Source organism: Hemiscyllium ocellatum, chromosome 3, assembly GCF_020745735.1.
Source record: "Hemiscyllium ocellatum isolate sHemOce1 chromosome 3, sHemOce1.pat.X.cur, whole genome shotgun sequence".
Taxonomy (NCBI): Eukaryota; Metazoa; Chordata; class Chondrichthyes; order Orectolobiformes; family Hemiscylliidae; genus Hemiscyllium; species Hemiscyllium ocellatum.
In genome coordinates, this window is record NC_083403.1 from 19718227 (window position 1) to 19742458 (window position 24232).

The 24232-nt window shown below is 40.8% G+C and overlaps 1 protein-coding gene across 1 annotated transcript in view; it reads left to right on the forward strand.

Annotated features, from left to right (window-relative positions):
* The window catches only part of tpcn3 (two pore segment channel 3), a 62245-nt gene that overhangs the window by 13629 nt on the left and 24384 nt on the right, over positions 1 to 24232 (forward strand). Inside the window, exons 4-12 of the mRNA XM_060848828.1 lie at positions 2225 to 2353; positions 6583 to 6699; positions 7596 to 7714; positions 8107 to 8208; positions 11623 to 11749; positions 16970 to 17171; positions 19600 to 19744; positions 22265 to 22450; positions 22551 to 22615. Of these exons, the coding sequence (XP_060704811.1) occupies positions 2225 to 2353; positions 6583 to 6699; positions 7596 to 7714; positions 8107 to 8208; positions 11623 to 11749; positions 16970 to 17171; positions 19600 to 19744; positions 22265 to 22450; positions 22551 to 22615 (1192 nt within the window). The remainder of the gene's footprint in view (positions 1 to 2224; positions 2354 to 6582; positions 6700 to 7595; positions 7715 to 8106; positions 8209 to 11622; positions 11750 to 16969; positions 17172 to 19599; positions 19745 to 22264; positions 22451 to 22550; positions 22616 to 24232) is intronic.

Sequence of the window (24232 nt, forward strand, 5' to 3'; positions counted from 1 at the left end):
GTCTGCAGATGCTGGAGATCACAGCTGCAAATGTGTTGCTGGTCAAAGCACAGCAGGCCAGGCAGCATCTCAGGAATAGAGAATTCGACGTTTCGAGCATTGCTGATGAAGGGCTTATGCTCGAAACGTCGAATTCTCTATTCCTGAGATGCTGCCTGGCCTGCTGTGCTTTGACCAGCAACACATTTGCAGTATGGGTTCATAGGTGCCCATGCCATTTGAAGCCTACTGTTTGAGATGTTTTGGCATTTAGACCATGGGCTAGTGATTAAACTCCATTAATGTGCAACTTTATGCACACCGTACAACATGGAAACACTTTATAATTTTGATATAAAGCAAATGTGTTCATGCTCTCAGGAAGTATTTGAAAGACTGATATTTGAGATTTTCTAAATCCTTCATATTGAAGAATGTTCAATATAATAGTTCATGCCAATAAACAACCTGTGTCCCCAGATAGGGAAGTGTACGGTAATTATTTCCATCTGATATTAAATTATTTATGTGAGATTTTGCAACCTGAGGCACCCTGTATTGTGGTGTTAGTTGCATCATCTTCTGCCTGTTAAAACGTTTGCGGAACAGGAGTCTGTCTAACATTAAAATTTCAAGCCCCAATAACAATGAGTGTTGTTGGGTTTGTTTATATGTTCTTTGCTGAACATGGTCCATTTTTGTGTGAAGGGAAGCAGAGTGTTATGACAAATGGGGTGTTTTCCATTTGATTTTGATGACACCACTTCTCATTCCAGTTGATGTTTTTATTTTCCAGTTCAGCTTGTAACTTGTGGAGTGTTACAAGAATCTGCATTGAATTGACTTGGATGAATTGCTCTGTCTGTCTGCCTGAGTTTCAGTAGTATAGAATTCAGTGGGAAGAGGACACTGGCACAAAGAATTGTGGATATTTCATCTAATCACCAACAAGGTGGTAAACAGTGTAATGGTGTAAATATGTTAACTTTGGTAATAAGATGAGTAAAGCAGAATACTCTTTGAAAGGCATGTAATTACCAAATGTTGATGTTCAGAGAGACATGGGTGTATTGGTGGAAGGAACACAAAATTGGCATGCAGGAGCAGCCTGCAATTAGGAAGACCATTGGCATGTTGACCTTTTCATGGCAGAGGACTGGAGTCAAGAACTGAAGAATTTAGCTCTGATGTTGAGTCATCTAAACTCAACACAAGCTTGCTCTCTCTCCTTGGATGCTGCCTGACCTGCTGTGATCTCTAGCATATATTGGTTTCAGTGAAGAATCTTGCTAGGATTGTGGTTAGACCATGCCTGGTGTACTATGTGAAGTTTTGGTCACCAAGCTTTGCAGTACAGTCACGTTTCACTAGATTGGTTTCTGGGATGAGACATTTGCCCAAACACAGGCGATATAACATGGGCTTAGACTCAAGTGTAAGAATGAGAGGTACTGTCATTGACATCAATAAGAACTTGAAGAGGCTCAATAGGATAGACGTTGAGGAGTAATTTGAACTGGTTGGGGAGCCTAGCACGTGGGGACACAGTCTCTGGGTATAACAAGTTGACAGCATTGGACTGAAAGAAAAGTCTTCATTCAGAAGATTGTGAATTTTCAGCATTGCCTATCCGAGAGGACAAAGGCTACTCCATTATTAAGTATATTCAAGGCTGAGAATAGTGATGTGGCTGGAAAGGTAGAAAATCAGCGAAGATTGCATTTGATGGTGGAGGAGGCTGTGAGTCCTGTCTAGTTCACTCTTCCTCTATTTTCTAGGTGTCAAAAATCAGAAACAAATGTAGCAATCAGCAGACCCTTTGACACCTCTGGAGTAAACTAATGAGTTTGTCCTTCAGGTGTAGACTAGTTCCCTGTTTAAAATTGGGAATGTCTGGTTTCCTTCTACTCCACTCTGCCTTTCCTCCAAACCTCCTCTAATTTTAAGTTGTCATCTTAATTGTGAATCAAATGATATACACCAATTAGTGAGAATACTGGAAAAATTCAGTAGGTCTGGCAGCATCTGTGGAGAGAAATAATGTTAATATTTCGAGTCTGGTATGACCTCTTCATAACTTTGTACGTGAATGGTGAGGCAGCAGGGTATCTTCCAATATTGTGGCCTTGAAAGACCTCTCTTCAGTTACCAATGGAGACTGATACCTCCCAAAGTGTGATTTTGTTATCAGAAAATTCACTCCAGGGTCATAGTAATTGTTAATATTCCCTTTTTCACCCTACAGGTAACTTCGGTGGTTGAGTTTATTTGTCTGTTAATGTTTACGCTGCGGCTTTTCCATTTCTCGAAAATTACTCCCACCAAGGTGTTTTGGAGAGATGCAAAGAACATTTGTGTCATTGTCAGCATATTGGTGAGTATGTAATGTTAATAAATATAATGCTGTGTTTATCTGTGAAGCCCTATCAAGCAAAATGGAGAGCAAACGTTTCTTTAGACCTTCCAAATGCATCCCTCAGCTGGTGCCATCAAAAAAGATTATCTATGTTTCTGACTCTTTCTCTGAGTTGAGTATCTGTCACATGCTGACATGTAGGCAGGTTACACCTGCAATACTTACAATCCATGATTAATGTTTGATCTTAAGGTGTTGCAAACTGAAGACCAGTCGTAAATAAATACTGTACTTAGTCGTGAGACCAATAAGATAGACTATATAAATGTTGTCTGTGATTCCAGTCTCTTGTCCATGTGATTTTACTTGAATTTAAAAGCTCACTGGAAGGTGTCAATATTCAGTCTGTATTCCAACTGGGTTTATTTTTGTTGTATTCCCTTCCTTTTTTTATGTTTTAGAGAAGCATGTTCTGGAACTGGCAAAATAGGCTGTACTAGCCTCGTCATTGTTCAATGTGACAGAATTAATTAATGACTTTTCTTCAGGATCGTAATCCTCGACACAAAGTGTAAAATTCAAATTGGATTAAGAGAAGTGCGTCCAAGATGAGTAATTTAAACTTAAGTGTAAAAATGAAATTTGCGCTAGCTGAGATGAATTGGGATATTATGCTCCGAGGTAGATCAAGAGAGGAGCAGTGGCAGATTTCTAAAGAGGTGCTTTAGAATCCTTCGAGTAAGTACATTTCTATAATTTAGGAAAATCTCCAGGATTTTCTGTAGATGAAAACTGGTGAGATTTCACCTTCTAAAGGCTGAAAACTGAGCCTGCAAAGTAGATGATTAATCGATTTGATGTAATAAGTATTTGTTTCTTAATGAGCATAATGTGTACAAGTGCAGGCTGAGGGAAGAACAGAGTAACAGTTTAATTGCTAGTGAAACAGTACTGAGAAAGCTGACAAAACTGTGGGTTCATATTTCTCTGGGCCCTGATGGATTTTTTTAATAGATATTTTTATTGAAAATTTAACATTTTTTACAAATTTTAAAAAAGCCCAAGTATAAACATTGATATACAATTAAATCTTTTAATAAATAACCAAAATCTATCAAACAGAAAAAAGAGATACTGAGAGGAAAAAAAACTCAACTAACTACTGATCTAACCTACAACTAACCCAAAGTGAATAATTAAATCTCTTGCATTATTCATGTGGGAAAAAAACGACGAATAACACACAAGTTGGGTAGTGAGGTACATGCTCAGAATGTGTTAACATCAAATCATAACGCAACCCATATTCGTGCGGGATTTCTCTCCCAAGGGGGCCCGGACCAGCCAGCTTCTCCATCTCCATTAAATAAAAGCCCTTGTTAGGATGGCCGAAATATCTCTATTTGTATAATTCAAGAAGGGCTGCCATATTTTATGCAATAATGCGGTCTTTTGGTGCACCATATTTGTAAGGAAGTCAAGGGGAATACATTCCATGATTAATCTGTGCCAATTCGAAAGTCCAGGAGGGCCCTCAGCCACCCAGTTTACCAAAATAATTTTCCTTGCATAGAAAAAGAATAGAAAGTAATCTCTTTCCGTGCATATCCAGGGAGGGTGAGTTCGAAAAGCCCAAAAGGGGAGATACTGGATCCACTCTAATTTCCGTTCCTAAGATTTCTGTCAGAGCAGCCCTGATGGATTTCATCTGGAATTTTGAGAGGTGGCCAGTGAGCTCGTAGATATATTGGTGCTAATTTTCCAAAAGTTGGTAGATTATGGAAAACTTCCACTAGACTGGAAGGTAGTGAATATAATCCCTCTATAATTACATTAGCTTGATATCCATCGCAGGGAAGGTGTTGGAATTAATCATTAATGAGATTATAATTGGGCATGTGGGAGGTCTGAAAGTAATTAGGAAGAATTTGCATTTTTGTTTGAAGTGGAAAGCACGCTTAATCAATTTATTGAAATTATTTAAAAGAATAACAAGCCCTATGGAATAGGGCAGAGGTGGGGAACCTTTTCATGTTGGAAGGCCGCATTTTGTTGGTCGTAATCTAATAAGGCCGCGTCCAAGAAACTTCAATTATTTAACCGTTGATACGGTTAGACTGTGTAACTATTTCACTTCAAATGGATACCCACAGGCTCTTGCCAACCAGCCTCAGGTGGTAGTGACGCCAGTCAGGCGGGGAAGATAACGTACATTCTAGAGTCTCATTATAACTAAATCATGAGCATAGCAGGTGTTGAAATAGCCCTTATGACTTACCAATTTTTTAATTGTGGCATCAGTCTGTGAGGATTATTTTGTTGAATTTTCTTTTACTCTCTGGTATTTTAAATAAATTCATTTTAAGATTAAAATAAAAATAATAAAAGATGAAAAAAAACATATTAATAAAAAAGATTTGTTCCGCAAAATTTGGATTCATTCAAAAGGCCACACACAATGGCCGAGAAGGCTGCAGGTTCCCCATCCCTGGAATAGGGGATGGGAAGGAGTGTTGATGTGCTGTATGTGGATTTCCAGAAGACAAGTTTCTACTCAAGGTGAAAAATTTAAAGAACCTTGGATGCTGAAAAGCAGAAAGCCCCAGAAATTTCCGGAGGTCTGGCAGCATGTGTGGCGAGAAAAGAGTTAATGTTTTAGATACAATGACCCTTCCTCAGAACTCCGTCCTGAGTCCTGCTGAGTTTTTCCAGCAATTTTGTTTTTTGTTTGTTTTGATTTAAGACTTTTGTGCAAAATATGATCTGATTGTAGAGAACAGCATTAACATGGATGGAAGATTGGCTAGCAGAAAACAGTATGCCTGTATAGATTTCTTTTTCAGATTGGTAGATGTGACCAGTGGGATCCCACAGGAACATGTGCTTGACCCTCCATTTTTTTTTTACAGTTTGACTTCACAAGAATGTGGGCAGCACGGTGGCACAGTGGGTGGGCGGCACGGTGGCACAGTGGTTAGCACTGCTGCCTCACAGCGCCTGAGATCCGGGTTCAATTCCCGACTCAGGCGACTGACTGTGTGGAGTTTGCGCGTTCTCCCCGTGTCTGCGTGGGTTTCCTCCGGGTGCTCCGGTTTCCTCCCACAGTCCAAAGATGTGCGGGTCAGGTGAATTGGCCATGCTAAATTGCCCGTAGTGTTAGGTAAGGGTAAATGTAGGGGTATGGGTGGGTTGCGCTTCGGCGGGTCGGTGTGGACTTGTTGGGCTGAAGGGCCTGTTTCCACACTGTAAGTCTAATCTAATCAATCAGAATGCAGATAGATATAGCTAGATGAGTGGGGAGGCAGAAATCTGGCAGATGGAGTATAATGTGGAAAAATGTTCAATTGATGGCTTTAGTAGGAAGAATAAAATTGAGTGACTGACAAATTCTGAGATGCACAGAGATTGAGGTGGTCTAGTGTATGACTAATAAACAATTAGTGCATGTACCGTACATAATCAGAAAGGCTAATGTGTCATTATCCTTGTGAAAGGATATTAGTGAGGTTACATCTCTAACACATTGTACACTTTTGGCTTCATTTGAGGAAGAACGTAACTGCATTGTTCAGAGATTTATTTTAACATCAGCAGCATCCTTCTGTGGTGAAATGAGTGTGTAATTCCTTGATACTAGACTGATGAGTGGATAGTTTTGAGGAAAGATTGAGCAGTCTGGGCTTGTTTTCACTAGAGTTCAGAAGAGCAAGGGGTGATTTTTGATTGAATTTTATCATTTGCATGCCTAGGATCCTATATCATCTCTTGTGGGTGAATCCAGGAAAAGGCGACTCTGTGTAAACAACTAGGGGTTACCCTTTTAGGATAGATGAGACATTTCTTTCCTGAGTGTTCTGTGCCTTTAGAATTCTCTGCTCTTAGGTGGTAAATTGATCGTCTTAGATTCTTGTTAGACAAAGTAATCAAGGATAGATGAGAATGAAAACGCTCATCAGCCGTGAGCTTATTGAAGGACCGAGCATGATAGGGGCCAAATGACTTTCTTCTGCTCCTACTTTGTCCTGGAGAATGGCCCACCGGTGTTAGCTAGCCATTTATAGCAGTTTACCCAACCTTTCATGTGCATTTTCCTTTAGAAGTAAGATAGTTTAGTACATCCCAATTATTTAGGTTCTCCTCTGCCTCCCATCTCATCATGTTCAGTCAATTGAGAGGAATGACCATTAACCTTTGACAGATCCTGTAGACTATTATGTATTTTAAATGCTGCAATTCTCCATTTCCAGCTCACGTTGATGGATATGATTGTATACTTGACTCTGAGAGAAACTGGATATTTTGCAGTCAGATGGTCGAGAGTTTTGAGGCCTCTGTTTTGTGTAAACTTTACTGAAAGTCGTCAGGTGAGCATTGTTTTCTGCATGTTTAAACATCTAAACATATGGAGAAAATGAGGACTGCGTACGCTGGAGGTCAGAGTGGAATAGTGTGGTGCTGGAAAAGCACAGCCAGTCAGGCAGCATCTGAGGAACAAGAGAATTGACGTTTTGAGCATAAGCCCATAATTAGGACTGAGGCTTATGGCTCAAGGGGGCTGAGAGAGAAATGGGAAGGGGGGTGGTGGGGCTGGGAGGAAGGTAGCTGGGAATGCAATAGGTAGATGAAGGTTGGGGGTGAAGACAATAGGTCAGAGAGGAGGATGGGGTGGAAGGAAAATGGACTGGTAGGTCAGTTCACGAGCTCGATCCTGAGTTGGAAGGTTGGACCTAGGATAAGGTGGCAGGATGGGGAATTGAGGAAGCTGGTGAAATCCACATTGATTCCGTGTGGTTGGAGGGTCCCAAGGTGGAAGATGTGGCGTTCTCCTCCAGGCATCAGGTGGTTGCAGTTTGGTAGTGGAGGTGGCCCAGGACCTGCATGTCTTTGGTGCAGGGGGAGGGGGAGGGGGAGTTGGTGTTTGGCCACTAGGTGGTGGGGGTTGTTTATCCATGATTTATCTCCTTAACTCGCTTAAAATTTGACAAGATTGCCCATTGTATTTAGGGATGAGTGGGTTAGGTGCATTAGTCAGGGGAGATACAGAATGTTAGGGTAGAGGAATGGGTCTGGGTGGGTTATACTTTGGAGGATCATTGTGGACTTGTTGGGCCTAAGGGCCTGTTTCCATGCTGTAGGGATTCTACGCATTCTAAGATCAAATTGATGTGAAATATTTTGCTTTTTTTTTGTTATAAAATAACACCCCAGGAACAATAACAAATACTTTCATCTGTTAGTAATGGTGTTTTCTGTGTTGCAGCTCCGAAGAGCCTTCAGGAATATCCGCAATACCCTTCCAGAGATCACCTATGTGTTTGTGTTGTTTATGTTCAGTGTTGCAGTGTTTTCTCTTATGGCTTTGAAGCTGTTTGCAAAAAGGTAAAACGAGTTAAATCTAAACAAAGTGCTTATAAGTCATCGCCTTGTCTTTTCTCCCCTTTGGAAGTACAGTTCCCAGGGTCAGATTCCAATATCTTACCCAAGTGGTCTTTCGTATAAAGTGCTCAATGAATGGAAACTCATGAGCGTATCAAAGCACTTCATATATCATGTGGTTGTATTAAAGTCAGCATCTCCTCCTTTTGTAGGCATAGATGGTGTCATTTTCTTTCAATAAGTCATTGATCCAATTTCTAGATATAAGATAATGACTAGGTACAGTTTTTTTGTTGTACTATTTGTGGAAGGAATGCTGCCCAGATCATGGGAAGAATGTGCTTTTTATGTAATGCCATTCAATTTTAAATTTCTTTTTAAACTGTGTTTTACAGGAAACTCTCAACAGTGGAAGGAGCCCTATATTTTAGTAACTACCTTGACATTTTCTTCAATCTCTACGTGCTGGTGACAACAGCAAATAGCCCTGATGTGATGTATGTATTTCTAAGTAATTTAGGAAGTAACTTTTGTTTCACTGGTGATCGGACTACATGTGAAAATTATAGCATCTACTCTCCTATTCCCTTTGCCTCCTGAGTCTTCCCCTCAGTACCTGGATAGATGGTGGAAGGTGGTTGATAATCTCGAGTTCTCAGGATCTTCTATCTAGGGTATAATGGTGTTTGACTCTGGAGCTGTAGATGGGTTCAGTCCAATAATATTTTTTTTCAGAGCTCTCAGCCAGTAAATGTCAGTTTACAAAGGCTTGGTTTTGTGAAAAGTCTGATAAGTAATTAATGCAGTCAATGGGAGTTTCAATGTATGAAGAATACATTGTTATCATTTTATAAAGATACATATAGCCTACTTTCTTGAAATGTGCATTTTAATAATATGGTAGACTCCATTATTTTGTTCGGGTTAATTTATGGTAGACATTAACAATAATTGTTTGCTGTGGTCACGCACTAATTTATAAACACTGTTCTTTTCAACGTTTCACATGTTTCTGTAATCCAGGGTTTAAATTGTAAAATTACTTCAATTATTTTTGACCTGTATAGGATTCTGCCCAGCTACAATGAGAACTGTGCCCAGTTGTAGTTGCAAACCATGAAATGAATATTGAAGCACTGGAGGAAGCGAATTTAAAAAATGATATAGATGTTCCTGGAGCTGAGAGGTTACAGTTATCTATCTATCTGTTTGTTTGTAGAGTTTGGGCTTTATTGATTAGGCCAGCATTTATTTTCCAACCCTATCTACCCTCTTACATGGTGGTGAGCTGCTTCCTTTGAATGATTTCAGTCCGTCTGGTGCAGGTAAACCTATAATGTTGTTAGGGACTGAGCTCCAGGATATTGATCAGTGATGCTGGATGAACGGCAATGTATTTCCAACTCAGGATGGTGAGTGGCTTGGAAAGGAACTTGCAGGTGGTGGTTTTCCCATGTCTGCCTTTTGTCCTTCCGGATGGACGTGGTCACAGGTTTGGAAGGTGCTGTCTAAGGGACTTTGGTGAATTTCTGTACTGCCTCCCAGGGACGTTACATATTGCTGCTACTGAGCAGCACCAGTAGATGGAGTTTGTGATTATCCCAGTTAATATTGGGGAAGTTGAAATTTCCTACTATTATTACTACTTTTTTAAACTTCTGAGATTTGCCTTTAAATCTGCCCTTCTGTGTGGGAGTCTGTATCCTAGTAATGTGATTGTACCTTCGGTTTGAATTCAACTTGCATGGCTTCATTTAAGGAACTTTCTCAAAGATCCATCCCACCCTGGCAATGTTTTTCTACAATCTCTACCATCAGCGAGAAGGGCAGAAGCCTGAACACATGCACCAGCTGGTTTTGTAATAGTTTCAATCCTACTGTTATTAGGATAGTGAATGGACGCTCAAGCTCTTAACATTCACCTGTACCTGTGTTTTTGTTTTTGTGGCCGTTTACCTATTATTTACTTATCTATGCTATTTAACTCTGTGATCTGCCTGTATTGCTCACAAGACCAAGCTTTTCACTGCCTCGGTACACGTGACAATAAATTCAATTCCATTCTGAGATATCATCCCTTATTGTGGTAACATTGATCAAGAAATCAATTAAATTATCCCTGCCTAGTATCTTGTGTTATGAGGGATAAATGAGCATTGTCAGATCAGGTAAAATAACCCACATCGGGGAGGAAAGAGAGTAGAAAAATTGAGAGGTTGAGATAAGGAATCTAGCCATCAGACTAGTCAGACTGAATGAGCTGAAAATGTGTTGCTGGAAAAGCGCAGCAGGTCAGGCAGCATCCAAGGAACAGGAGAATCGACGTTTCGGGCATGAGCCCGAAGATTCCTGAAGAAGGGCTCATGCCTGAAACGTCGATTCTCCTGCTCCTTGGATGCTGCCTGACCTGCGCATTTTCAGCTCTGATCTCCAGCATCTGCAGTCCTCACTTTCTCCTAGTTAGACTGAATGACCTGTATAAGACCATAAGACATAGGAGTGGAAGTAAGGCCATTCAGCCCATCGAGTCCACTCCGCCATTCAGTCATGGCTGGGCATTTCAATTCCACTTACCTGCATTCTCCCCATAGCCCTTAATTCCTCGAGACAACAAGAATCTATCAATCTCTGCCTTGAAGACATTTAGCGTCCCGGCCTCCACTGCACTCCGTGGCAATGAATTCCACAGGCCCACCACCCTCTGGCTGAAGAAATGTCTCCGCATTTCTGTTCTGAATTGACCCCCTCTAATTCTATGGCTGTGTCCACGGGTCCTAGTCTCCTCGCCTAATGGAAACAATTTCCAAGCGTCCACCCTTTCCAAGCCATACATTATCTTGTATGTCTCTATTAAGTCTCCCCTTAATCTTCTAAACTCCAATGAATACAATCCCAGGATCCTCAGCCGTTCCTCATATGTTAGACCTACCATTCCAGGGATCATCCGTGTGAATCTCCGCTGGACACGTTCCAGTGCCAGTATGTCCTTCCTGAGGTGTGGGGACCAAAACTGGACACAGTACTCCAAATGGGGCCTAACCAGAGCTTTATAAAGTCTTAGTAGCACATCTCTGCATTTATATTCCAACCCGCTTGAGATAAGTGACAATATTGCATTCGCTTTCTTAATCACGGACTCAACCTGCATGTTTACCTTTAGAGAATCCTCGACTAGCACTCCCAGATCCCTTTGTACTTTGGCTTTACTAATTTTCTCACCGTTTAGAAAGTAGTCTATGCTTTTATTCTTTTTGCCAAAGTGCAAGACCTCGCAGTGTGTTCTACCTAAGAATAACAGAAACAAAATAATCAAACTACTGCTCATGTCAAATGAAGCAATTCTGAAAACTTGGGGGAAATGAGTAAGAATGTAGGCAATGAGTGACATGCATTTATTTTTGTTTGCCAAGTAGGTCAGATGCAATATTAAATGTACTTTTTGTTGACCAATGAATTCTCCTTTTGTCCCTGGTCAACAAATGGAGAATACTTATTTATGAAGAGCTATAAAAATCAGTCTTTCGGACTTAAAGTCAGAGAGGAAACTTTGTTTTCAGAAACTGAAAATAGTCCATCTATCTTGTCGGACAGAGAAGTGAGCAGTTACATGGTTGCCTGTTTAGCTCTGCAAGTGAGACCCAGGTCTCTTTTGTAGATTAGACAATCTCGACCATCCTGGAGTCTAAGCCCATACTCTGGCTCCAGTTTTATTTGCAATATCTGAAGTTGAGTGATTCATGGAAATGATCTTTTTGAAAGCCTCCATGAGAAATTTGATCAGACCTATTGAGTAACCATGTTTGGTAATACTGCTTGTTAGGATAAACACTTGATCATGGTGTGGGTGATCTTTGATTTGGCTCAAATAATGATCTACTTGTGACAGTTATCTCTGATTATTTATTTTTCAGGATGCCTGCCTATGAAGTCAGCTGGGCATATTCAATTTTTTTTGTCATTTTTATAATCGTGAACACTTATGTCTTCATGTCTCTTTTCCTGGCTGTTGTATATAATGACTACAAGAAGCATTTGAAGGTACGTATGTATTAGTCTGCAGGACACCCAGACCAATGAGTTTAAATGGAATGTTGTTCTGCTGTTTAAATGGAATGAGATTTTTCAGCTGACCTCTTCCTTTTTATTTCTGTTCAATGGTTAACTTGGAGCGTAAACATTCAGATAAGTCCAAAATATTTATTCTTTTAAAAAAAATCTCCCCTTCTGCAAAGTTACAGTGAATAGTGCAATAACCTTGACATTCTTTCTGGTCCTTAATTAACCCTATTTGCCACTATGCCACATTGACCTTGGGGGTGCAGGTTCATAGCTCCTTGAAAGTGGAGTCAAGGTAGATAGGTTAGTGAAGAAGGCACTTTGTATGCTTTCCTTTATTGGTCAAAGTATTCAGTACAGGAGTTGGGAGGTCATGTTGTGGCTGTAAAGGGCATTAGTTAGGCCACTGTTGGAATATTGCGTGCAATTCTGGTCTCGTTCCTATCAGAAAGATGTTGTGAAACTTGACAGGGTTCAGAAACTATTTACAAGGATGTTGCCAGGGTTGGAGAATCTGAGCTATAGGGAGAGGCTGTACAGGCTGGGGCTGCTTTCCCTGGAGCGTCGGAGGCTGAGGGGTGACCTTATAGAGGTTTACAAAATCATGAGGGGCATGGATAGGATAAATAGACAAAGTATTTTCCTTGGGGTTGGGGAGTCCAGAACTAGAGGGCATAAGTTTAGGGTGAGAGGTGAAAGATATGAAAGAGACCTAAGGGGCAGCTTTTTCACGCAGAGGGTGGTACGTGTATGGAATGAGCTGTCAGAGGATGTGGTGGAGGCTGGTACAATTGCAACATTTAAGAGGCATTTGAATGGGTATATGAATAGGTACGGTTTGGAGGGATATGGGCCAGGTGCTGGCAGGTGGGACTAGATTGGGTTGGGATGAGATGCTGCCTGGCCTGCTGTGCTTTGACCAGCAACACATTTGCAGGTTGGACTGAAGGGTCTGTTTCCATGCTGTACATCGCTATGACCACTTAATGAATTATTTGTTTAATTTTTCCTTTTCTATTTAGTACTTTCATTAACCTGAACTTGGTGGTGCCGGTATTGGACAGGCATTGACAAAGTTAACAATGGGGTGTAGGTTTGCTCGCTGAGCTGTAGGTTTGATATCCAGATGTTTCATTACCTGGCTAGGTAACATCAGTGGCGAACTCCAAGTGATAGATGGCATCTAGATCTATGTGTTTGTTTTATGGTGTTGTGGTTGGAGTGCCGGGCCTCTAGGAATTCTCTAGCATGTCTTTGCTTAGCCTGTCCCAGGATAGAGGTGTTGTCCCAGTCGAAATGGTGTCTCTTTTTCCTCCGTGTGTAGGGCTACGAGGGAGAGGGTCATGTCTTTTTGTGGCTAGCTGGTGTTCGTGTATCCTGGTGGCTAACTTTCTTCCTGTTTGTCCTACATAGTGTTTCTGGCAGTCGTTGCATGGAATTTTGTAGACGACGTTGGTTTTGTCCATGGGATGTACTGGGTCTTTTTTTTTGTTTGTTAGTTTTTGTTGGAGAGTGTTGGTGGGTTTGTGTGCTACTACGATTCAAGGGGTTTTAGTAGTCTGACTGTCATTTCTGAGACTACTTTGATGTATGGTAAGGTGGTTAGGGTTTCTGGCTGTGTTTGGTCTGCTTCTCGTGGTTTGTTCTTGAGGAATCTGCGGACTGTATTTTTTGAGTATCTGTTCTTCTTGAATACATTGTATGGGTGGTTCTCCTCTGTTTTCCGAAGTTCATCTGTGCTGCAGTGTGATGTGGCTCATTGGAATAGTGTTCTGATACAGCTTTGTTTGTGTGTGTTGGGATGGTTGCTGGTGTAGTTAAGTATTTGGTCAGTGTTTGTCGGTTTTCTATATACGCAGGTTTGTAGTTCTCCGTTGTCCGTTCTTTCGACTGTGACGTCCAGGAATGCGAATTTGTTGTTGGTTTCTTCCTCCTTGGTGAACTTTATGCCTGTGAGGGTGTTGATAATTTTTAAAAAAACACCATTTCGACTGGGACAACACATCTGTCCTAGGACAGGCTAAGCAAAGACATGCCAGAGAATTCCTAGAGGCCTGGCACTCCAACCACAACGCCATAAACAAATACAGATCGAGATGCCATCTATCAACCCCTCAGAAAACGAACAGGAAATAACATCACCACAAACCCCAGGAACCCCATCCAGGAGAAAGATATAAATAGAAAGCAGGAGACAACAGCTTTGCTTCACTTTGGAGGTCGCCACTGATGATGTTACCTAGCCAGGTAATGAAACGTCTGGATATCAAACCACAGCTCAGCGAGCAAACCTACACCCTAAACCTCAACCTGAGCTACAAACCTTGCAAAGTTAACAATCTCTCAACACCAGGTTATAGTCCAACAGGTTTATCAGGTGGTTGTGGAGGTTAAGATCATGCTCACAGAATTTATAGCCAAAGGAGTCCAGTGTCACGGAGATGTGATACAGTAAACAATCTGAGATTAGAACTTTCATCTTTTATAATGATATGCTGGTTTCTGTTCTTTGATATGTAAATCCCAGAACTTCTTTTAAATTACATTTTCAAGATATCTATAGTTTAAAAAGCTGAGTTGTGAAGTCAGTCTGTGTCCCAATGCTATGTCAGACTGACAACCTTTTTGTATACCTTTACAGTTTTACATGGATTTATGTAGCTTTTGAGCAAAATAAAATGTAATTCTGCAGAAACAAACTCACCCCATCAACTTATGTAAGAGTGACAGATTGAGTGCGCATGTGGGTGTGATGGGGTTAGTGTGAGTGAGAGTCTGCGTGGATATGAGAGTATGTAGGGGAGTGTTTGAGAAAGTGTATAGTGCAGTGGGGTCACCTGTAGTGTGATGTGAACCCAAAGTCCTGGTTGAGGTCATACCCATGGGTACCGAACTTTGCTATCGGCTTCTGCTCAGCCACTGTGTTGCCTGTCCCGAAGTTTGCCTTGGTGGATGGTCGCCCAATGGTCCGAGGCCAAATGTCCCGGACCGTTGAAGTGCTCCCTGACTGGGAGGGAACACTCCTGCCTGGTGATTGTTGTGTGGTGTCCATCCATCCGTTGTCGTAGCCTCTGCTTGGTCTTGCCAATGTACCATGTCTTAGGGCATCCTTGCCTGCAGCAAGCTATATTTTGCTCAAAAACTGCACGAATCCATGTAAAACTCTGTAAAACTATACAGAGGGTTTGTCAATCTGGCATAGCATTGGGACACAGACAGACTTCACACCTACTGTTTAAAAAGCTGAGCTATCTTGAAAATGTATTTTAAAAGAAGTTCTGGGATTTACATATCAAAGAACAGAAACTAGCATATCTCTGTAAAAAGATGAAAGTTTTAATCTGTTTATCACATCTCCATGACCCTGGACTCCTTGGGTTATACATTGTGAGCATGATCTTAACCTCCACAACCACCTGATGGAGGAACAGCGTTTCGAAAGCTAGTGCTTCCAAATAAATCTGTTGGACTATAACCTGGTGTTTTGATTTTTAACATTAACCTGAACAAATGTTGGTGATTTCTTTTGCTGCTTATGCATGTCTTGATTTTAAAATTACCTTGCATGGATGCTATGGTGTAGATTTTGCAGTTTTCTTTTTGTTGTTAAAAATCACAACACCGGGTTATAGTCCAACAGGTTTAATTGGAAGCACACTAGCTTTTGCAGCGACGCTCCTTCATCAGGTGACACAATCACAATCACCTGATGAAGGAGCGTCGCTCCAAAAGCTAGTGCTTCCAATTAAACCTGTTGGACTATAACCTGGTGTTGTGTGATTTCTAACTTTGTACACCCCAGTCCAACGCGGCATCTCCAAATTATGACTCTTTTTGGCTAGAGTTCGAGCTTCTCAAAACGCTCCCGAAGTATTATTTCCTTCACCGAGCTGATGATAAATGTGACTGCTATGTTGAAATGTATACCAATAATTTTATCTATGTATGTCACAGCACTCCAAAGATAATTGATTGTGTGAAGTGCTGTGTAATGAATGATTTAAACTCATTTTAAAATTTTTGCAAGATGATGTACAAGGGTCTAGTTTGCAGAATTACTTGTGAAATCATAGCAATTCTAGTCAGAAATCTTGTCGCTACTCACAATTCCTCAGGTACTCTGCAAGGTGATAGGGCCAGTAATGCTGAGGAGATTCCCCGGACAGGGGCATGGAAAAGGAACAGGGAAGAGATGGTTATAAAGGCAGGGATGGAGAATTGTCCATTGGCAGATACTCGAGTTTACTACCTGCAAGAGTAGTAGAGGCAGAAACTCTCATAACCTGATGAAGAAGCTCTGCTCTGAAAGTTAGTACTTCCAAATAAACCTGTTGGACTATAAACCTGGTGTTGTGATTTTTAACTTTGTCAACCCAGTCCAACACCAGCACCTCCACAATATGTAAGTATTTATATGTACACTTGCCATACCAAGACATCTAAGGCAATGGGCCAAGTGTTTGAAATGGGACGAGAACAGTTAGGAGTTTGTTTTTTTGACTGGTATGGACTTTATGGACCGATGGGCCTTATTCAGTGCTATAGACCTCTGATTCAGAGTCCATGCTTAAATGCAGCAAGGCCTGGACAGCATCCAGGCTTGGGCTGACAAGTGGGAATAACGTTCACACCACACAAATACCAGGCAATGACTGTCTCCAACAAGAGAGAATCTGAGCATCTCCCCTTGACATTCATTGGCATTGCCATCACTGAATCCCATACAATCAACATCCTGCAGGTTACCATTAACCAGAAACTGATTAGTCATATAAGTACTTTGGCTAGGAGATCAGTTTCAGAGGTAGGAATCTTGCAGCGAGAAACTCATCTGATTCTCCAAACATGTCCCCCACCTACAAGGCACAAGTCAGGAGGGTGATGAATACCTTTACCCATTTACCTGGATGAGGGGCAGCTTCAACAACACTCAACTTGACACCGTTCGGGTGAAACATTCTCTTTGATTGATGACGTATCTGTTAGCCATGTCCTGTCAATGAATTTCTAAAAATGTAATCTGAGAGAGCTCAAGAGATGATACCGTTTCAAATGTTCTTGAACTCTCTACCTGAAAAAGAAAGGCTATTTGATATTTTAAATTCCATTTATGTATCGTATTAATGGGGAATATGTTGGGCAAGTTGGTATAAATTTGAAGAGATGATTTTAATCAATAAGCTAATGCTTTGTGTTTTCCAGAATGAAGTAAGGAAACTAGTTTACATGAAGCATCGAAAAATGATAGAAGCATTTAACCTCTTGAAGATAACATATGGAACAGAGTTTGTAGTTCCGGATTCTCGCTGGAGGCAGCTGGTGAAACTTGTGGCACCAGAGATTCCCAGTTCTCAGAGGGAGCTACTGTGGAGAGTTTCAGATGATGAACAGAAGGGCTTTGTGGGTGGGTATTTGCCTGGAATGTCTCCCTGTCGTAGAATCATGGCATCCCTACAGTGTGAAAGCAGATCATTCAGCCCATCGAGTCCAAACTGACACTCTGAAGAGTAACCCACCCAGACCTGTTCCCAGACTCTACTAACGCACCTCTGTAACCCTGCATTTTCCATGGCTGATCCACCTAACCTGTACATCCCTGGATACTATGGGCAAGCTAGAATGGTTAGGCGAAAGTGGGTACTGCAGATGCTGGAGGTTAGAGTGAAGATTAGTGTGGTGTTGGAAAAAAAGGAATTCAAGGAGCAGGAAAATTGATGTTTTGGGCAAAAGCCCTTCCTCAGGAAATCAAGAAATGAGAATGGTTGTTCCACCTAGCCTGCACATGTTTAGACTGTGGAAGGAAACCAGAGCAGTAAAAGGAAACCCAAGCTCCACACAGCCTGCTGCCTGAGGCTGGTATTGAACCGGAGTTCCTGATGCTGTGAGGTCGCAGTGCTAATTACTGAGCCATCATGCCCAGTTGATCCCTAGTTTACAAATAAGGGATTCTTGCTCTAGCTAACCTTGAGAAAAAGAAATAACAACACATATTGTTATCCACTACCTTTGTTTTTAGACAGAATCCAATTGCATTTTGGGTGATGTCACACCTTGAACCAATTGCTGGAAACCTTGAATCTCCAGCAGTCTGGGTAAAAGAGGATAAATCAGGACTAATTGAGTATTTTTAATTTGTAAAGACCAAATTGTATGCTGGAATTGAGTTTCACTTGTTTTTCTTTTTTTTAAAGAAATAACATTTTATTTCACCTGTTTACTCATTGGCACATCTTGTGGATTTGTGTAGAGAACATGCCATTACTCACATTGGCAGTCAATTTTTGTTAGACACTTACCTAATTTCCATTTGCTTGTTATCTCTCACACAGCAAAAATATACTATGTCTGGTCTGTTGTAACAAGAGTTGCCCTTTACTAGAGCTAGTCATAATGTAATTTCTGAATTTTGAACTGTGGTGAAATTGAATTGCAGCATTTCACTTTTGCAATATGATAATTGTCCAGGGACATCCTTCTGTCAGCCAGATCAACACTGAAGTAACTTGATATAAATTAATGCATTTCTACTTTTGCAGTGTCTTTATGAAACTAGAAATGCTCATTCCATCCATCACTCAGTATAAATGTTTGTTTTTGAAATAGTTACTTGTTTCTTAGTAAAGTGGTGCTAGTGAAAGACAGGCTAGCATCTGTCAAACGCTGGCAATAGCAATCAAGGCTACGGCTAAGTGTTGGAAAATAGGATTAGAAAAGACAGATTTTGATGACCAGAACACACACAATGGACCAAATGGCCTCTTTGTGTGCTCTGAAACTCTGATACAATGACTCTTTTTTTTTCTGACTTTTCATGACCCATAGATTTCTAACCCACATATTCAAGATCGGCTTCTGAATGGACTTCTCAAACTTTTTTATGTTTAATCTTGATCTCACTCTTTGTCCTTCACTACAGCTATAACACTATTCCTAGCTCTGTTCTATCATCCTAATATACTCTGTATAATGTAATCTACCTGGACTGCATGCAAAACAAAGCTTTTCACTGTTCTCAGGTACATGTGACAACAATGAATCAAATCACATCCGTGTTTAATAGCCAGTGAAGCACTATTTTGTTTGATGTAAGTAATATACCAGCCCATTTGAGCTTAGCAAGCTTCCACAAATAGATAATGTTCTTTAATTATAGACTTACCGAGTCATTGAATTGTCCAGCATGGAAACAGACCTTTTGGTCAAACTCTTCCATGCTGACCAGATATTCTAAATTAATGCAGTCCCATTTGCCAGCATTTGTCCCATGTTCCTCTCAACTCATCCAGATGCTTCTTAATTGTACCAGACTCCCCCACCACCTCCAACAGTTCATTTCATACATGCACCAGCCTCTGCATGAAAAAGTTGCCCCTAAACTTTTTTTTTAAATCTAGGGGACTGTGGCCTTCGATGGTATTCAAGCTGTATGCCCTTAGTGTTTTCATTTTGTTTGTTTCTTTTCCAATTTTCAAGACCCCGAAAAGACCATTTTGAATGTTCTTGTTCTGTACAGACATTTGAACCTCTGATTTTATTAGTAGCATTCCTGAAATCTTAGCTGATTCATTGTTGGAGTTTTCAACTGCCTCTGACTAAAGTGATGTTGCAAAACTGGAGTATTTGCACAGCAACTTTTACTGTACACTGTATGTGTGCAATGCATCAGAATTTATCCAGGGCTGACTTACTAAAAAAAACTGCACTGTTGCTGGATGATGGAGAAATGCGTATGAGCTATTGCAATGCAGAGCCTAAAGTACAAGTGTGCGTGTGTTACAGAGAAAGATGTGATAAATGCTTGAATGTAATTAATGCCAATTGTATTCAAATAGGAAGAGAGTCCTTCATCCGTTTGGCAGATCTCCTGAATATCCAGGTTGTTCAGATGAAGGAGAGAACTCATCCATTGGAGAAATGCCTGCCGAACATGTACAACTCTACAGTGAGCCAGTTCATCCAGAGAATAGTCAAACATCCGTATGTAACAATGACTTATTTCCATAAGATTGAAAACTTATTTTAACAGTTATATAAGTTTAATGATAACGGAAAGAAGTCCATCGTGAACAAACTTTGTCAAGGGCAACTCCAGATCAATTTGATTTATTTTTTTTTGAAACTTTGCAGTATTGCAGTGTGTGAAATGCCTTCTGCCTGGAGCATGCCAACGTGTTCCATCAACTGGAAGGTTTTTAATGTATTAAAATGATAGATGGAGGTTTAAAACCTGAAGTGTGTGGTATGTGCTAGGATATATTCCCGACTCAGGCGACTGACCGTGTGGAGTTTGCACGTTCTCCCCGTGTCTGCGTGGGTTTCCTCCGGGTGCTCCGGTTTCCTCCCACAGTCCAAAGATGTGCGGGTCAGGTGAATTGACCATGCTAAATTGCCCGAAGTGTTAGGTAAAGGGGTAAATGTATGGGTGGGTTGCGCTTCGGCGGGTCGGTGTGGACTTGTTGGGCCGAAGGGCCTGTTTCCACACTGTAAGTAATCTTAAAAAAAAAATTCAGCGCTATTTGTTTGTCCCCTCTTCATTTTTCAGTGTCCTATGCATTTGCACAATGGAGTATCAACAACTGGTGGCTTTATCATACTGACTGCTTTTTAGATTTTTACCATATAATAAGCCAATCATTAAAAGATTTCCACTTTTAGCAGGGTTGGCAATATCTGTGGAGAGAGAAACTGTTAATGTTTTCTAGTCCAATATGACAATTCCAGAATTCCGATTCTGAAGAAGCCCTATTGACTCGAAAAATTAACTCTCTATTTCCATCTCCAAGATGCTTAGCCATAAGAAATAGGAACAGGAGTAGGACATTTTGGGCTCTTGAATCTACTCTGCTATTCAGTAGGATTCAGCTAATCTAGCATTCCTCCTGTCCGTTTTAGTGATTTCCCTGTAACCCTTGCTTCCCAATTGATCAAGAATCTATCTATCTCAACCTTAAACAGACACTGGCTCTGCCCCCACTGCTCTCTGTGGTGAGTCGTTCTGAAAACTCTCAGCCCTCAGAAATAATTCCTTCTCATCTCAGTCTTAAATTGGTTCCTCTTAATTCTGAGACTGTCTTCAGGTCCCAGACTTGCCTATAAGGGGAAAAATCTTCAGTACTCTGTCAAGAGCCTTAAGAATTCTGTATGTTTTAATGAGATCACCACTCACACTGTGTTCTTAGTTCCTATGAGTCCCAACTTGTTTGTCCTTTGTTCATAAGACAATCTCTCCATATCAGCAATCACCCTAGTGAACATTCCCCAAACTGTCCCCAAAGAAATGAGTTAAGGGGATCAAAACTCTCTGTGGTCTCACCAGCACCTTGTACAGTAGCAGTAAGACTTCCCTACTCTTTACTCCAACCCCCTTGAAACAGAGACCAATTAGCCTTCCTGATTCCTAGCTGTACATGGGAACTAGCTTTGTTTCAGGCACAGGCACACCACATCTGTTTGTGTTGCAACTTTCTGTAGTTTCTTTGCACCTGAACAATTTTCTCTTCTTTGGTCCTCCCTTCCAAAAATGAGCAACTTTCTATTTTGACGCTTTTTGGCAACTTAACCTTTTCAATATCTCTCTGTAAACCATTTGTATTCCCCTCACAACCTGCCTTTCTATATATTTTTGTTATCTTTCAATTTCCAAAATTTCATTCACTTCCTTTCTCCAATATATTGTACTGTAAACAGTTGCAGTCTCCGCATGGATCCATGTGGAACCCTACTGGTCATAGGTTGCCAAGCTGAAAAAGATCTCCACTTGTTTCCTGCTCATTAGCCAATTCTCTATCTGTGCGAATATAATACCTCTAACACTGATCGGTTATCTTATGACTGAGCCATTTGTAAAGGACCTTGTCGAATCCAAACACTGGTTCTGGTTCACAATTTCTCTTTTCATGAAGGAATACTAACTTCGTTTGATCAATGTATGATTTTCCAAATAATCTGCTATTCCTTTAATAATTGATTCCATTACTTTTCCATTACTATAGATTTAGGATAATCAGCCTAGAGGTGCCCCATTTACCTCCCTCCCTTCTTTGAATAGGGTATCATATTAGCAGTTTTCCTATCCTCTAGTATTTCTCCAGTATCCATGGATTTTGTTTTTTAAAACCAGCACATCCACTGTCCCTGTGACTTCCTCTATTCTGCTAGCCGGATTTTGTGATCCGATCAGTCTGTATAGCACACAGAAAAACAAAACTTGTTTTTTTTCACTGTACTTCTGTGTATGTGACAACAATAAATCAAACTTTAGGATCCTTTGCTGCCAGCCTGGAGTTACTCCAGCATTGTCCTGCATCAACAGTATTTCTCCTTTTTACTACAGTGTTAATATTGCTGTCTGGAGGCCTATTATAATAAATCCTTTGTAGCACAAGATATAATTCACAGAAATAAACTATTTGATCCAATCAGTCAGAGTTTATTATTTTGCAATTCAGCCAGTAAAATGAGATTCTGAAATGTTTGTGTCTTTATCTCTCTTTACAGAGGTTTCCGTTACACATACGATGTTATCATTGTTATAAATGCTATTTTCATTGGTGGCGATGAGACCAACCCTTTAATATCCAAGGCAGAATGGGTGTTTTTGACTCTCTACATATCTGAAATACTGCTGAAACTCTTCGTGTATGAACCTCGGGCGTTTTTTGCCAAATCTCAGTTTTGGAATTGGTAATCTTTCTCACACACTCATTATTTTCTCGACTTATGTCGTATTCGTGATTTATTCTGGACACACAACTCAACCATTTTTTTTTAATACACATTTCAGGTTTGATTCTCTAATAATTGTTGCTGCTCTGATGGGAACGATAGTCAATGCTGCTCTGAAGTCATGTAAGTATTGGGTATAGTTTGTATTTGGCTGTCAGTGTAAACTCTAAACTATTGGAAAGAAAGTGGGATTGGTAGTACCATTGTGAATATAGTTGTTTAATCTGGTAAAATTATGCATTAACTGTTTAAATATTAACAGATGTTTATTACTGAGAAAATATGAATATTCATTTAAACCCAATGTTGGGCTTTCCGTCAGAAGATGTGGGATTGATTCTGTTGAACTTTGGTTTTAAGAGACTTAATCTGTGTCACAGGCAGCTACGTGAAAGAACATTTAAGGTGAGATTCCGAGCAACTGTACCAGTTGGATGTTGCCACTGATGGGCATTGATGATTGGATGGGAAACATGCCATGGATGGGATGGTGTTCTGAGGACTGGCAATGTACATACTAATTATATTAATTGATGTGTGCAAAACCTGGTTCTCTTAATTGCCTGGTAAAATTACATTTAATGAAGGCTTATGGAAGGGAAAGCATAGTGCCCTCTGTGTAATAACCACACTGATTCCACACAAACCAAAGGCTGAATGGCTATGGCACTCAGTAACCTACAGAACACGAGGCTTTGGAAAAATGAATCGGGCCAATCAACAAGGAAGAATCTCCTTTTTTTTTAATTGTCCTCTACAAAATAAGTGAAAACAGGTATGACAAAATTGTGATAACCTACCTGACAGCAGTCGTGCTGCCGTTTTCAATACGGTGTCATACTGTGTTGTTTCCCTGGTGCCCAGATCAAGGATGTCTGAGGGTGCAGAATGTTGTGGTTCTGTTCACCGAGCTAGGAGTTTGTGTTGCAAATGTTTCGTCCCCTTTCTAGGTGACATCCTCAGTGCTTGGGAGCCTCCTGTGAAGCGCTTCTGTGGTGTTTCCTCCAGCATTTATAGTGGTTTTGTGTCTGCCGCTTCCGGTTGTCAGTTCTTGATGTCCGCTGCAGTGGCCGGTATGTTAGGTCCAGGTCGATGTGTTTGTTGATAGAATCTGTGAATGAGTGCCATGCCTCTAGGAATTCCCTGGCTGTTCTCTGTTTGGCTTGTCCTATAATAGTAGTGTTGTCCCAGTCAAATTCAACAGCCCTCACCTTGACCTCCTTCCACCTATCCCACCTCCATCGCCCCTCCCCCTAGTCCCTCCTCCCTACCTTTTATCTCAGCCTGCTTGGCTCTCTCTCTTATTCCTGATGAAGGGCTTATGCTCGAAACGTCGAATTCTCTATTCCTGAGATGCTGCCTAACCTGCTGTGCTTTGACCAGCAACACATTTGCAGCTGTGATCTCCAGCATCTGCAGACCTCATTTTTTACCAGTCAAATTCATGTTGCTTGTCATCTGCGTGTGTGGCTACTAAGGATAGCTGGTCGTGTCGTTTCGTGGCTAGTTGGTGTTCATGGATGCGGATCATTAGCTGTCTTCTTGTTTGTCCTATGTAGTGTTTTGTGCAGTCCTTGCATGGAATTTTGTACACTACATTGGTTCACCGATCTCTGGACTCCTAGCAGAAGCAGTAATACAAAGGTTAGAACAAACTGTCTTACCGCAAATACAACCCAAACTCTGGGTCGGATATGTGGATGACCCGTTTGTAATAATTAAAAACACAGAAATAGAGAA